This window comes from Apium graveolens, chromosome 7 (assembly GCF_009905375.1).
Source record: "Apium graveolens cultivar Ventura chromosome 7, ASM990537v1, whole genome shotgun sequence".
NCBI classification, from domain to species: domain Eukaryota; kingdom Viridiplantae; phylum Streptophyta; class Magnoliopsida; order Apiales; family Apiaceae; genus Apium; species Apium graveolens.
In genome coordinates, this window is record NC_133653.1 from 79,919,695 (window position 1) to 79,933,952 (window position 14,258).

Consider the following 14,258-nt stretch of genomic DNA (forward strand, 5'->3'; position numbering starts at 1 on the left):
ATTTATTTAACTGTAATATGTGCTAGAGCTAAAATGTTGGATTAGTAGTTACTAAATTTTGATTAGGAAGTGATAAATGTGTTTTTTTTGTGTTCTCAGTTTATAGATACTATAGGATGGAGAGTCAAGAGATGTTGAATTATGTGATAGTTTCAAATGGTAGCGGTACTAAGTGTAATGATGGGTTAGAGAGAGGGGGAAGTTGTGGTGTAAAAGGAAGCGGAGATGTGGATGTTGACTTTTAGATGATTTGGATTCGTATTGGGAAGATGTTAATGAGCGCTTGTTTATTTCGAGGATGGTGAGTGATTCTGTTATAAAAGGTATGGTTACCGGTGTTGAACAGTTGGCGGAGGATAAAGTAGCTGCGAAAGAATTGGAGCTGGCTAATTTGAAGGGGTCTTGAGTTTGTCTTGTGGGTGTGTGAATGAATTGGGTTTTGTGAGCAGGAAATTGTGGATAATGGGAAGAATTTGAGCTTGACAAATGGTTATGTGGAGCATGAGAAAATGAGAGAATCGTTTATTAGCTTGAAAGGTACTGCAAGGGAGCAGTTGGATAAGCTTAAGAAAGAAATTGATGGTGTTAGAGGGTGCAATTCAATGAAGAAGATCAGTTCTAGTTCGGAATTGGTGGGATTAAGTGGCATTTTGGTGGGAAATGGGAATGAAAGTTTGATTGGTGTAGATAAAACAGTAGATGTTTTAAATGGGACCTTGGAAACCATTTTCAAGCACTTTTGATAATATGCTTAATTTGTCCAATATATCTGTTAGTGAGTTGCGGCAGGACCAAGAGTTTCAAAGGGATCTTGAAGCGATGGTGATGAGGAGTGTTATTGAAAGTAGCAATAAGGAATTTGAAGAGAAACTGCAAGAGCGAAAACCTAAGTTTTCTCAAAGTCAAGTGAGGAATGGCTTGAGAAGTTCAATGAAATTTCAAATTTGCGCAAAGAGCTAGAAGTTGTTGTAAAGTTGCTTGGCAGCCATGAAACTGAACATCTAGTTTCTTATGCTTCTGTTGATTCTGAACATTCTCATCGGAAGGGTTTAAACAATCTTGCGTCCTTTCAAACTACACATCGGGAAGGAAATGGTTTTGTGGAATGAACCTGAAGCCGATCTGACTGATCTCTTTGATGCTTCTAGGTTTAAGCACATGGATAGAGATGGACTGGAGAAACATGTTGCCATTATGATGAGGAATTCTAAAAGGGAACATGAGTCCATTGTGCAGCGCATGACCGAAGATTATATTAATTTGAAGGGTAAATACTTGAACAAAATGGGCTCATCTTTACCAATCAGGAAGGATAAAGAATTTGACATATTGAAGAGAAAGGTTGCAGAAGTTATATTAAAATTGATGGTATCTTTGCTGATAATGAGAACCTTTATGCATTTAGAAAGAACACTTTTAGCTGTTTTAAAGATGGGGTTGACAAGCTTCTTTCAGAAAATCGAGAACTTAAGACTTTGTAATTGATAAGAATAATGAAGCGAACTCTTTGTCTTCTCAAGTTTCAGATGCTGCTGAGAAGATCTTGCAACATTCATTATCTGAGGAAATCTTTTCCACTTTGGTAGCAAATTTAACTTCCTCAATAGAAGATGCAAGCAATGAAACTTTTGTTCGTGAGGAGGTATATAAATGTGTTTTAATGGAGCTGAGTGGCCACATCCAATTTAACCAAGAAAAATTGGAGAGTAAATCTATTGAATATACTCACCGGTATCAGCATGAGGACTCAGAAATTGAATTACTGATTATGCAACAGATAGGTGAAGTAGTGTTGAGAGAAAGCATAAAGGATGCTTCCAGACAACTTAAAGAATTATACCAAGTATACTTGGTTGAAAACAATAATCGAGTTTCTCTTGAGATGGAATGCTTAGAGAGAGAGAAGAATCTCAGACTGGAAGTAGAAGAAAACAAAAAATTTAAGCAAGAAGCAGTGTCACTGGCAGTACTGATGGAAGAGAAAGATAAGTTAGCAAAGGAACTGTCTGTGACATTAGCGAAGAAAACTGAGCAGTTTGACCTTAAATTTCAGGAGCTTAACGAGTTGAGAGATTACACCAAAAAGCAACAACAAAAAATCTCAGACACCTGTTTAGAAATTGATCGAGCAAAGTGTGAGTTGAAGAAGGCTTCGGAACAGATTGAAGTAAATGAGATGGAAATAAAGAGCTTGGAAAAGCATATTAAACTACAAATGCAAAATCTGGAGGAGGCTAATAAATTGCAAAAGGCATTTAATGCACTAAGCGAGGTGAGGCAGAATGATTTATTATTGCTCAAGGCAAAAGAAAAGACCGAGAGGGAACAAATGCAAGCCATAAATCTTTTTGCTGATGTGATGTCAAAGAAATTTACTCAATTGGAACACAAAGTAGCTAAGGATATCAATTTAAACTATTCAAGGTATTTCGTTTTTATTTTTTTGCTTGCTTATATTAATATTCTTGAATATTCACTATTTAATGGTCATTAAATTCTAAACATGTTATATTGTATTGCCTTTAGAGAAACATATGTTTGTGTATTAAGAAGATAGTGCTGTAATTTTTCAGGTTGGTGTACTCAAAATCTCAGCTAGATTCTCTTGTTGAGAAAGCTAGTGTACTTACAAAAGCGGGATTGCAGTACAAACAGAAGCTTGACAAGAGATGTTCTGATCTTAAAACAGCTGAGGCGGAGGTACTATCTCATCTTAAAAATCCATGGATGGCACACCTCTTTTTGCACACCTCTTTTCTTATTAAAGCAGAAGCAATATGGATTGCAGAATTACTTCTAAGCTTTAAACTATATATTTCAAAAACCTTTCTATTATTAATGTACGATTTATTTGGGTCTATCAACATGGTAAGGTGTTGCATTTTTGGATTTAATTAAGGAAATTGTTAAAAAATCGTTGACATGATAGAGACTGTAATTACAAATGATTAGTTCTAATAACGCAACTTACTATTTCCAAAGGCACAAGCCTGAAGCAACAGATCTATCCTGAAACTGAAGTTTATTACAAATTGATATTTCCCTTGAATATACTGTATAATGTGTGTAAAATCCTTCTTTCGATGTGCTTCTTCAGCATTGTGACTGTGATAAATGTTTTATTGATTAAATATGCAAAATAAGAGGCTAATTTTACATGTTGGTTCAGCTCATATTTTTTTTTTATGTTGCACCATTCTTGCCGTCTTATATTTGTTAGAAATTTACTAGAGCATTTTGCATGGTAAAAGTGAGTGTTCTGTTCCTTTATTCATAAACAGGTACATGCAGTTATATACGGTATAGTGAGATGATAGCTAGTCTCGAGCTTATATTTATTTATAATACACCTCACATGCAAAGCATTCTTGATAATTCTCTGCACCTATTAAAATCAAGCCATGAATAATTTTTTACAAAGGGTATGATGTGTGTACTATGCGATTTATATATGTCGTCGAGTTATATATCAATATTCAATCAAATGCCCTTATTCGTGGAATACATTCTTCGGTGTGGTACTTGCGAAATTAACTCATGCCCTGCTAAATTTTTTTGATTCTTTAACAATAAATTGCTGTAGAAGCCTAGAAGCACAATATTATTGTACCATAGCAGAAATAACTGTAGCAGGGAAGACTGGAAGCCTACATGTCATGTTATCTCTAATTATCATATATTTGTAAGGAAGTGGATTTTTTTAGAAATTTATCATATATTTTTTTAAATTCTTAATTAAGTAGTGAAACATACGAGTGAATTTGATTTTTTTTTTTTTTTGCATCCCATTTCTTTACCATAGTCTCTTTCCATACAGGTTGATCTTCTTGGGGATGAAGTGGAAGAACTTTTAGGTCTTCTTGAAAAGATATACATAGCACTTGATCATTATTCTCCGGTATTGCAACATTATCCTGGGGTAAGATGGATTTTCACTTGTCTCTCTAATGAAAACAACCTTTATTTTGCTTAATGATTTTATCGCACAAAAACAGGCATAAAACACTAATTTACTCTATATCTAGTCAAAAAAAGTATTCCCTTCAGAGCAATGACTAATTTCTTGACATTGTCTGTGTAATTCACTCCATACCTTTCCCAAACAAAAAAAGGCATCTGAATAATATGTAAATAAGTAGTTTATAATCTCCGGTAATATTGAGGGACTTGGATTAGATTAGCTGGACCAATTCATTTACTTGTGCTTGATGATATTCCAATTTAGGTTATACTATTTTACTTCAACTCCCTTGATATTCTCCTTACATATCTACTATGCACAATTTGCAAGATTGTTGAATTGGGCAATTACTTGCACATAAGGAGACAAGGAGTCCTTTTAGAATATTCTCCTTGTACATATTAAATTTCGTATAGATAATCTGATTTTGATATCTGTTTTGGTTTTGGATTGCTTACTCTTACAGATTATTGAAATTCTGAAAGTGGTAAGAAGAGAATTAAGTGGAGAAACCAGCAAGTCAGTTTGATGTTTTTGCCCAGTAAGTTTGCTAAGTATTTGCTTTATCTCTATAAAACTGGAGAGTTGGACATATGAGGGAGGTTTTGTATGTAAGTTTCCAAAATCAATTATCAGAGAAAGATGATCTGTTTGGCTTTCTATTATCACCTTGAATAATATTTTGCACGAAAAGCCTGATGATATTAGACATTCAAATTTTGAAAGAAATTTATTTTGAGCATATTAAGCAAAAGATGAATTTCTTGTAAAATGTAAAGGACAAAAGAGTAAGAGCTTTTAGATATGTTTTCTAACTTTCAATGAGTTGATACTGACGAGATGTACATAACAGGTGACGCTGATGGAGTTGTGTACTGTACTGTACTTTAGGGGGCTGGTAGGCAACTAAACATAAGTACCTATTAAACAAACCCAAACAGCACATCAGATTTGACTAGAAGCCAGTTGAGTAGCCATTTTTGTAAAGGCGAGTCTACGTTTAATACAGTTTGGAGGTTATATTGTTATACCGTATAGGCAGACCTTGAGTTTTTGTTATCAGACCGTGAAGAACCAGAAGTCTATATTAAGCAGGTTCTTTTATTTCTGATGTATGTCCATATTTAAATCTATCTGTAGGCGTTGATGTAAAGTTACTCTCTAGTGCAGCTATACAAAAGAATATAGGTTTCCTTTTTAACCTATTTCTTGTTAGTACAATAGGTTATCCATTTGTTAATCATATTATTCCAAATTTCCATGTAGATTTTAATTTTACATGCAACTGCAGTAGCTGATTTATAGGCTAATAGCTGAACAGAAAAGTCTTGTATCAGGGTGCCTTGAAAGTGTGAGATAAATGATGTGTTATGCAGGCAAAGTAAAGGAATGTCACAAGAAGCTCAGTGTCATGTTTGTTCACTTGGGCTGTTATTTAGGAATTCGGTCGTGTCAATATATTTCGAGAGGAAACGTGGTTTGAAGGCTTTTACTCGACTCTAATTAGTTGTTGGAAGCTTTTTTTTTTACACCTGCCTTTTTAAGAATCCAACTGGTGAAGTTGTCCTAACAAGGGATAGGTGGAGCTAAATTGGAATTTACTCGCTATAAATGTGCTTGCGTTAAGAAATATAAGTAACTTATTGAAGTACGACTAAATTGAACTTTGTGTAATCATATTGTTGGTTAAATATAGGAGTACTTTACATCATATTTTAGGAACTCTGTCGTTGTCTTTAATTCATCCATTAAAAGTAGGCGCTCCGTCGTTTTGCGGTTAATTCATCCGCTAAAAGTCGAGAGAGAAAGGGTATAATCAATTTCTTTGCTCCTAGATGGGGCTGGCAAGCTTTTTTCGGAAAATAGAGAACCTATAATTTCCCAACTGATAAGAATACTGAAGTGAACTCTCCGTTGTCTCGAGTTTTAAATGCTGCTGAGAAAATCCTGCAACATTCATTATCTGAAATCTTTTTAGTTAGCAAATCTAGGTTAGTTAATGGAAGAAAATATCTTTTTTTTTAAAAAGAAAGAAAATCATTAGTGGAATATGCAATCACTGAAAGTTTGTTGGCAAGCGAATTTTAAATGTCTTTTAACCAAGTTTAGTGGCCCCGTCATAAAAGACATTGTAAATTAGAGTGTAAATGCATCTTTAATAGTCTCTTAAAGAAAGAAAATCCTTGGTGGAAGATGCAAAAGATGAAAGTTTGTCGGTGAACGGATATATAAATGTTAATTTTTTTGTTTCATGAGATTGTTAGCGACTTGCATTTATTAACAGCAAATTTAACAGATTTTTTATTTGAGTTCTTAACTCAAAAAATAAAAAAGTAAAAAAAAATTAACTCTCAGACTCTTAGTGGCTTCTTAAAATACTAATGGGCTGTTTACTTCGACAGTTTTCTAGAATACTTTTTTTAGAAAATAGAAAATTTTGAATATATGTTTAACTTGCATATTTTTTAAAATGAAAATTAGAAAAATGGAAAACACGATTTTCTCATTTATAACTAGGAAAGAAAAAATTCTTGAAACAACTTTTTATTATTTTCTAATCTAAGAAAATAGAAAATACCCACATTCTAATATACACACATGCAATACCTTTTTATATAAGATATGCTAATATATTATCATATTATTTTTATGGAAATACATGAATATTATTAAGAATATTATTAAGAGTCTCTATTTCTTCTTCACATAACAACACTCTTAGTCTTAGAGTATCTCTAACGTCCTTACTCTTAAATATAATACTTCCTCTGTTATTTTATATAATGTTTAATTTTTGTGCACACTTCTAAATATTTTGACCATATAGTTAAAATAATAATTTTTATTTTTTTTAAATAAAACTATATAACTAAAATTTTAATTTACAAAAAGAAAATTTTAAAAATTGTTATTTTAACTATGCGGTCAATGGACTTAGAAGTGCGTGCATATAAGTCGAACGACGTATAAAAAAGTAGAGGGAGTATAGATTATTAGATTTAACAATTTAGGGTACATCCACTCCAACAACACTCTTTATATCCCCGCTCCTTGTTAAATTTATATTATTAAAATTAACTTGAAGTCATAAAAGTACAAAATAAAGTGAAAAAAGAGAGTATATCTTATTAATTTACTACATCACTTTTTGACACGCTTTTCAATGCTCCTTTAAAGTATAACTCCATTATATTTTTAATTTTTTTTTTATGTATAAAAGTTTTATGTTTAAACTTTTATCCAGAAATTTTTTTTTAAAAAAATATTACGAAATTATATTTTATAAAAGTCTCGAAATGCGTGCAAATAGTAAACGTATCGAAATCAACGGGACGGAGGGAGTATTAGTTAAGAGCTAGTTAGAGCTCTTAAAATTGAGGAGAAAAGGGGCTGTTAAGTTTTAAAGTGACTCTAAAAGTCTCTTTGAGTTCAAATTTTAGCACCTCTTTTTATTTTTTAACTTAAGAACCTATAAGAAGAATTTGTTGAAAATGTTCTTAATATATAACATAAGTGCATCTCCAAGAATCTCTTAGTAAACTCTTAAATATAATATAAAATATTATACTCTTAGTAAATTATCACTTTTTTGCCAAATGAAGATATGATTTCATTAATGCTGCAAATCTTGCATCAATACATATTGAAGTTCGGGGTGGACATTCCCACCCTCCACACACGGTCAACTATTGAACTGTAATGTCTCGTAATGAAATGAGACAATCCATTCTCTGATCGCTTAATAAATCTAAAAAGAACATTACGATCCTTCAAACTTACTAGTAATAACCTACACTCTTCAATCACTCTTCCAAAGTAAGACAAGCAGGAGATAAAAGATTGAATGGCTTGCACCACCTGTTGGCAATCCGATTCCACATCCACTTCGCTGTACTGGTTCTCTTTAATCCAACTCAAGGCCTCTCTAACACCTACTACTTCAGCTAATTCAGGAGAAGCTTGACCTTGTAAACATTTCGACCTTGGTTCTATGAACTGTCCGAGATGATTTCTGATGACAAAAGCATAGTTGTAAGAATTGGAATTTTCGAAGATAACAGCGTCACAATTTACCTCAACTTTTTTCTCCTTTGGTAGTTGCGAATGTTCGTACCCATCGTCGTGGGTCATATATCCCATTAATGCGTCAAAAGACTTGTCTTGAACATACCTCCTCTGATTAAGTACACAAATTGCATAATCCACTACTTTTCTTACTTCCAAACTTCGCTGATTCCAGACTAGGTCATTCTGACTTTTCCATATCATTTAACAGGTCATGACAATATGATGAGCTTCATTATTCTTGTGCTGATCAGACAAGAACTACACCCACTCAAAAAACGTGTGATACTGACCAGAGATAACCGAAACTCCTAGCAAATTCGAACATGCTTAAGCAAAAGAACACAACACCAGGACATGGAAAATAGATTCGTCTGAGTTCTGACATACAGGGCACCACTTGTCGACATCCACTCTCTTGCATCTAAGGTTATCTTTTGTTGGAAAACTTCTCGACACTGCTCTCCAAATAAAGTGTTTCACTTTTGGTAGAATTTTTAGGTTCCAAAGTAGCCTCCAGAAACCTGAGTTGCTGGCATTTATATTGTGATATTTCCCATCTTGGATACAAGCATAAGCACTCTTGATGGAATAATTTCCTAGCTTTTCGTGCTTCTAGTACAATGTATCTTTTTGATCTACATTGATAGGCGTCGAAAGAATCAAGCTGGCATCTCTAATATCAAACATATACAAGATCGGAGCAACTTCCCACTAATTCTCTTCCATATTCATTGAAGATGACACTTTTGCATTCTGCAAGCCCTCATTTATAGTGTGTACATATGGATCACCTATGTCCTGGAGCCATGGTTCATTAAGAACAAACACTGAATCACCTCTCCTTATTCTGCATGCACTACCTTGCTTGATAACATTTTGAGCTTCCATTATGCTCCGCCAAACGAAACTGGGATTTCCCCCATCTTTGCATCAAAGAAGGAGCCAATAGGAAAATACCGAGCTTTATACACATGGCTAACCAGCATGTCAGGATGATTCACTTGCCTCCAACACTGTTTTCCAAGGAGAGCCACGTTAAAATCTCGAATATTTCTGAAACCAAGACCTCCTGAGCTTTTCTTTCTACTCATTTTCTCCCAGCTTGCCCAATGAATTGACCCGTCATTTGTTTTACTTGTCTTCCACCAGAGATGACACATGATTCGCTCAATATCTTAGCACACCTCAACTGGCAATAAGAAAACACCCATCGCGTGATTTGGCAGATAATGTGCTACTGTTTTCAGGAGAATTTCTTTTCCTCCTTTAGACAAAGTTTGCTTGTCCCATGCTTGAATTTGTCTTGTAGTTTATTCTTTCCAAAATATATTAATGAATCTGGAAACACTGTTGATATGCCTATTAGAGGAGCCAAGGTGATCATGCCTATAGGTGTAAAGTTCTCACTTTCAACCCTGATGGTAAGAAAGTTGGTTTCTTGGAACTGGATGACTTGTCACTTGGAAGATGTAATCTACATGACCTCAGAGCTGCTATATATTAGAATGATGAATCTACAGAAGAGCTCAAGGATATCAAACAAAGGATGGCTATGTATTTGAATGTTCTTGGAGAAAATCTACTCAAGAAATTCTTTGATGATGCTACTGAATTTACTAGAGTTCAAGACTGAAGTTAAAATCTGAAAGCACTGACTGTAAGATTGTTTATCTATTTGTATTTCTGCATTTAGATAGTTTTTGACATCATCAATTAGGAACTTGTACATATTTACATAATACAAAAATCGGGGGAGATTATTAGAAGAAATTGATGATATCAGTATATAAATTATCAGAGTTTATTAATCATCATTTGATATTAGTATTTGACAGAGGTGACGTCATCAGCATTTATTGTATCGACTGGGAATTTCGCGACGTGATTAAGTGAATAAACTATACTTTTTTGTTGTAATTCTAAATTATGTGAATAAAGTGTGATTATATAAATTATGTGTTATTATGTGAAGAGAAAATGTTTAATTGGGTATTATATTCCAGTGATGAGTCTGTTGATATAAAGAGAATGATTGAGAAGCGTAATTGAAAACGCTCAGCGTCGGGCCGTCAGACAGGACGCGACCCGTTACGCAGAAAGTGAATATTAAAATAATGGAAAATTCTTATGATCAAATGTGTTATGATGTGAGTCGTGATATGTGAATACATGCTATTGCTTGAAAATATGCTTGATTATGTGCTCTGGTATTTAAAATGATTTTAAGGGATTTATTTGATTTAAAATAAGGTTTATTGAACCTTTATAGATTTTTATAAAATTATCGGAGCATGGTCAACGCGTGAAATTTGTTTTGCTATCTTCGAAATAGTTCTAGAGACTTTCTAAAAATGATAGATGGAATTATTTGGTGATCGGTGTATTTTAAAATGATTTTATCGAGTTATAATTTTAGTTTGAGCGCAATCTTGTAAAATACATATTAAATAAACCCTACACTCAAAAAATATTTTTAAAAATATGGTTGGAAAGCTAATTTTGAGATCTATGTTTTAAAATTATTATTCATTTCATTCCCTGAGAGAGTTATATAATATTCAAATTCGTTTTGAGTTAAATAAAAAGAAGATTTTAGAGTTGGGTTGGCAAAAGACCAAAACGCCCCTGCCATTTTGGCTATAAAACCCACCCTCCCTATTTTTCTTCTCTCCACCCAGTCACTCTTTCTTTATTTCTTTCCTTTTTTCCCTTCTCTCTCTTCTCTCTCTTTTCTCTCTTCTCTCTCCCGGCTCTCTACTACTCTCCATTTCTCTATCTCTTGCATGCAACATCAAAATTTAGTCCAAATTCAAAGATCTTGCTACCTATAGTCATCATTTTCGATCTTCTACTCATATACCATTTGCATGTAAGTATTTAAGCTAGTTTGAAAATCAACTTCTCTTGATTATATCTAAGAAAAGCTCAATTTCTTAGGGTATGATCATAGGAGAAGTGTAGTGTGCTATATATTGTGTTTTCTTTGGTTTTGACTTGGTGTGGTTCGAATTTTTAGAAAAATAAAATGGGTTTTGATTTCCATATGAGTTTTGATCGATGATCGATGATTTACTTGCTTATATTTAGTATTGAGTTTGGTATGGACTATAAAATCTTATTTTTAAGAAAATTCTTTTCATGCATATAAAATTTTGTGTATTTAAGTTGTAAATTGGTTTGATCTTGAGTAAAATGATTAAATAATAGATTTTGGCAAGATAAATATGTGAGTTAAATGTTGCATATCAAAAATGGTGTGTGCATGTGGGTGTATTTGAAAAACCCGAATGGGTTTTGTAATTAAAAGGGGGATAAATTGATCTTTATGGCTTGCATGCTAGTTATTTTTAGTTATTGTTTATAATCAAAATGATTACTTGATTTTATGAATTAAATCATCGGTTTAAATGATTTTTAGTATAAATGATAGCATTAGACTAGTTGCATATGATTTTGGATGGTTTTGTGCTATATTGGGTTCGAATTTTGTGAATTAAAAGGAGAAGAATGATTGTTTGCTTAGGTTGGTTATGGTTTAAGTATTTAAAGAATCTTTTGATTTGATTAAATAGTTTTTAGTTCAAATTTTTACTATTTAAAAATGGGGTTTTGATTTTGATTTAAGTTTACAATGAATTTTGGTTGGACGATTTAATTTTGCTTCGGTTTTCGTTGAAAATGGTTTTAAAAGAATGAATTTTGGATTGAACTAAAGTTTATAAACGATCCTTGTACTTGCATTTGATGTTTCTTGGGAAATTCGAATGGTATAAATCAAATTTATAGAAAAATTAAGATGAATTATGTGCTTAAGGTGTTGCTTATGTGTTTCCATGAATTATAATGATGAATTGAAGTTAGATTTGGATGAAATAATGGTTGCATGTTAAGATATGGGGTGTATTTGACAAGATTAGAATCTAAAAGAATCGTTTGATTTCTGTTTTGTATTTTATGATAAAGACGAATAGATTATGGTTGTAAAAGTGGTTGATTTGTGATATGGATAGAAAATACATCCTAAAGATACATTAAATGTCGCATTAATTACACTTAGGCTTCTTGTTCGAAAAGTCCAACACAGACTGTCTAGTCCAAGCTTCATAGCAGGCATGTCTGGTCTGAAGCTTCGTAACAGGCCCATGACGGCCCAAACAACCAAGGCCCACCAGTGGAAGTCGTCCAAGTCCACGAATACGAGCTGATCACGGACTAGGCCCAATACGGCTGGAAGAGCAGAGACATGTGTTCTAAACAGACCCAAAGTCCTACATAGAAGGTTCTGGAGCTCCTTCCTCAATAAGACTCCTAATCTCCATCTAAGTTGGAGACTTGTCCACCAAATCTCCCAACATAAGTCTACCCTAGACTCACATCTATATAAAGAGCTCTACCCCTCAACCTAGAACTACGTTTTTTGGCTTAATTCTCTACAATACAGAGATACGCAAGTATCTTGCAAGGACCGATAATCCCGAACGCAAGAGCAGCCATTAAAGCTCAAAGCTCACCAACCCTAGCATTAAATACTAAAGTACTTAGGTTTTTATTCCACAACATTTGGCGCCGTCTGTGGGAATCGAACCCACAACCATGATAAACACACGGAGCAAAAACACTAGTGGGACAGGCACTCCTGTCCCATCGCGAACAATCGCATCAGTGGTGGACATACCACCGCACTCAACGTATGCCTCCACCCAAGGAGGAACCCTGGTAGGGGCAACTGAGGCTCAACCACAAGGGACGAATCCCCCGGCTTCTCAAGGGACGAATCCCCAATTTCAGCAGCTACATGCACCTGTGAACTCTCAACCTGTTGGGCATGAGTAATCAACGATTGTGACTACCAACCCCCCTTACGGGATGCCTCTATACCCCGAAGTTGGAGGGAGTGGGTACTCTAATAGGAGTGAAGCACAAGGGCGGATGCCCCAATACATACGTGGCTTGGCTCCTATTCCAGAGGATCAAGAATTCTATGGACCTTATACTGAAAGAGACTCCGAGTCATCGGATGATGATGTTGCTCCAAGAAGGAGGCGTGCTGGCAAAGAGCCGATGGATGACACTGAACAACGCTCCAAGAGCCTTCAAAGGATGAATCCCCAATATGTTCAAGAGAGGATCAGAGCTCATGAAGCTAAGATCCAAAGGCTGAAGCGAGACCTGGAGACACATCTGGCCCCAAGACCACAACTCGCTCCAAGGCGGAGAAATCCTCCTCCAATCATAGACCTGTATGGTCCAATACCAAGAAGGGCAGTTGCCCCAATGGCTGATCCAAGTGATCTTATGCCCCTAGGAGATCCTGATGATTTAAACCCATCATTCACTGATGAGATAATGAATGCTCACATCTCAAGGAAGTTCAAGATGCCCACCATTAAAGCATACGATGGTACTGGTGACCTTGATAATCATGTTGAGACGTTCTCTAACGCCTTGTTGCTATAGCCCGTGAATGACGCCATTAAGTATCGGGCCATCCCTCAAACCCTATCGGGCCTGGATCAAAGGTGGTATAGCCGTCTGCCCCCAAACTCTATTGGATCCTTTAAGGAATTGAGTCAAGCTTTTATCAAGCTGTGCATAAGTGGCAGAGTGCACGAGAAGAGTTCAGCTTATCTCATGGGCATAATCCAAGGAGCAAAGGAGTCCCTGAGAGAGTATCTGAATCAATTTATGAAGGAGGCTTTGAAGGTCCCTGATCTTGATGTTAAGGTAGCTATGATAGCTCTACAGCAAGGGACTAGAGACGAGTTCTTTAAGATGTCCCTGGCTAAGCGCCCTCCCGAAAGTATGCTGCAGCTCCAGGATGAGCTGAAAAGTATATCAAGGTGGAGGAGAGTATGCAGAAGACAACTGTGAACAATGAACCTGCTAGAAACAAGAAAAGGAAGATGGATCAAGAGTAAGACGCTAAGGACAAGTATTCACGAATCGGTAAAAACTCTGACTCCTCCTCTTCTAAGAAGAATCAACAGCCAAGGTTTGCTGAGTATGCGAGGTTGAACACCCCAAGGAGCCAAATCCTTATGGAAATTGAAAAGTATAAGGACTTCAAATGGTCGAAGCCACTAAGAGGAGACCCCGAGAAAAGAGACAAAAGTCGGTACTGCAGGTTTCACAAAGATGTTGGTCATGATACTGAAGATTGTAGGCAACTCAAGGATGAGATTGAGTATCTAATCTGAAGGGGAAAGTTTGGACGTTTCACCAAGGGTGA

General features: G+C 35.1%; 1 protein-coding gene and 1 pseudogene across 1 annotated transcript; one reads left to right on the forward strand and one right to left on the reverse strand.

The window, feature by feature from the left end:
- The first annotated feature begins 241 nt into the window (after positions 1–241).
- LOC141673781 (WPP domain-associated protein-like) lies at positions 242–5,204 on the forward strand (annotated as a pseudogene).
- A 2,390-nt stretch (positions 5,205–7,594) lies between these two features.
- Positions 7,595–8,230, reverse strand: LOC141673782 (uncharacterized). The gene has a single exon (XM_074480522.1). The coding sequence runs from the start codon at positions 8,228–8,230 to the stop codon at positions 7,595–7,597; it is 636 nt and encodes a 211-aa protein (XP_074336623.1).
- Between the last annotated feature and the right edge of the window lie 6,028 nt (positions 8,231–14,258).

Coding starts and splice junctions, on each gene's coding strand:
- LOC141673782 (XM_074480522.1), bottom strand. CDS start 8,230: ATGATATGGAAAAGTCAGAATGACCTAGTCTGGAATCAGCGAAGTTTG.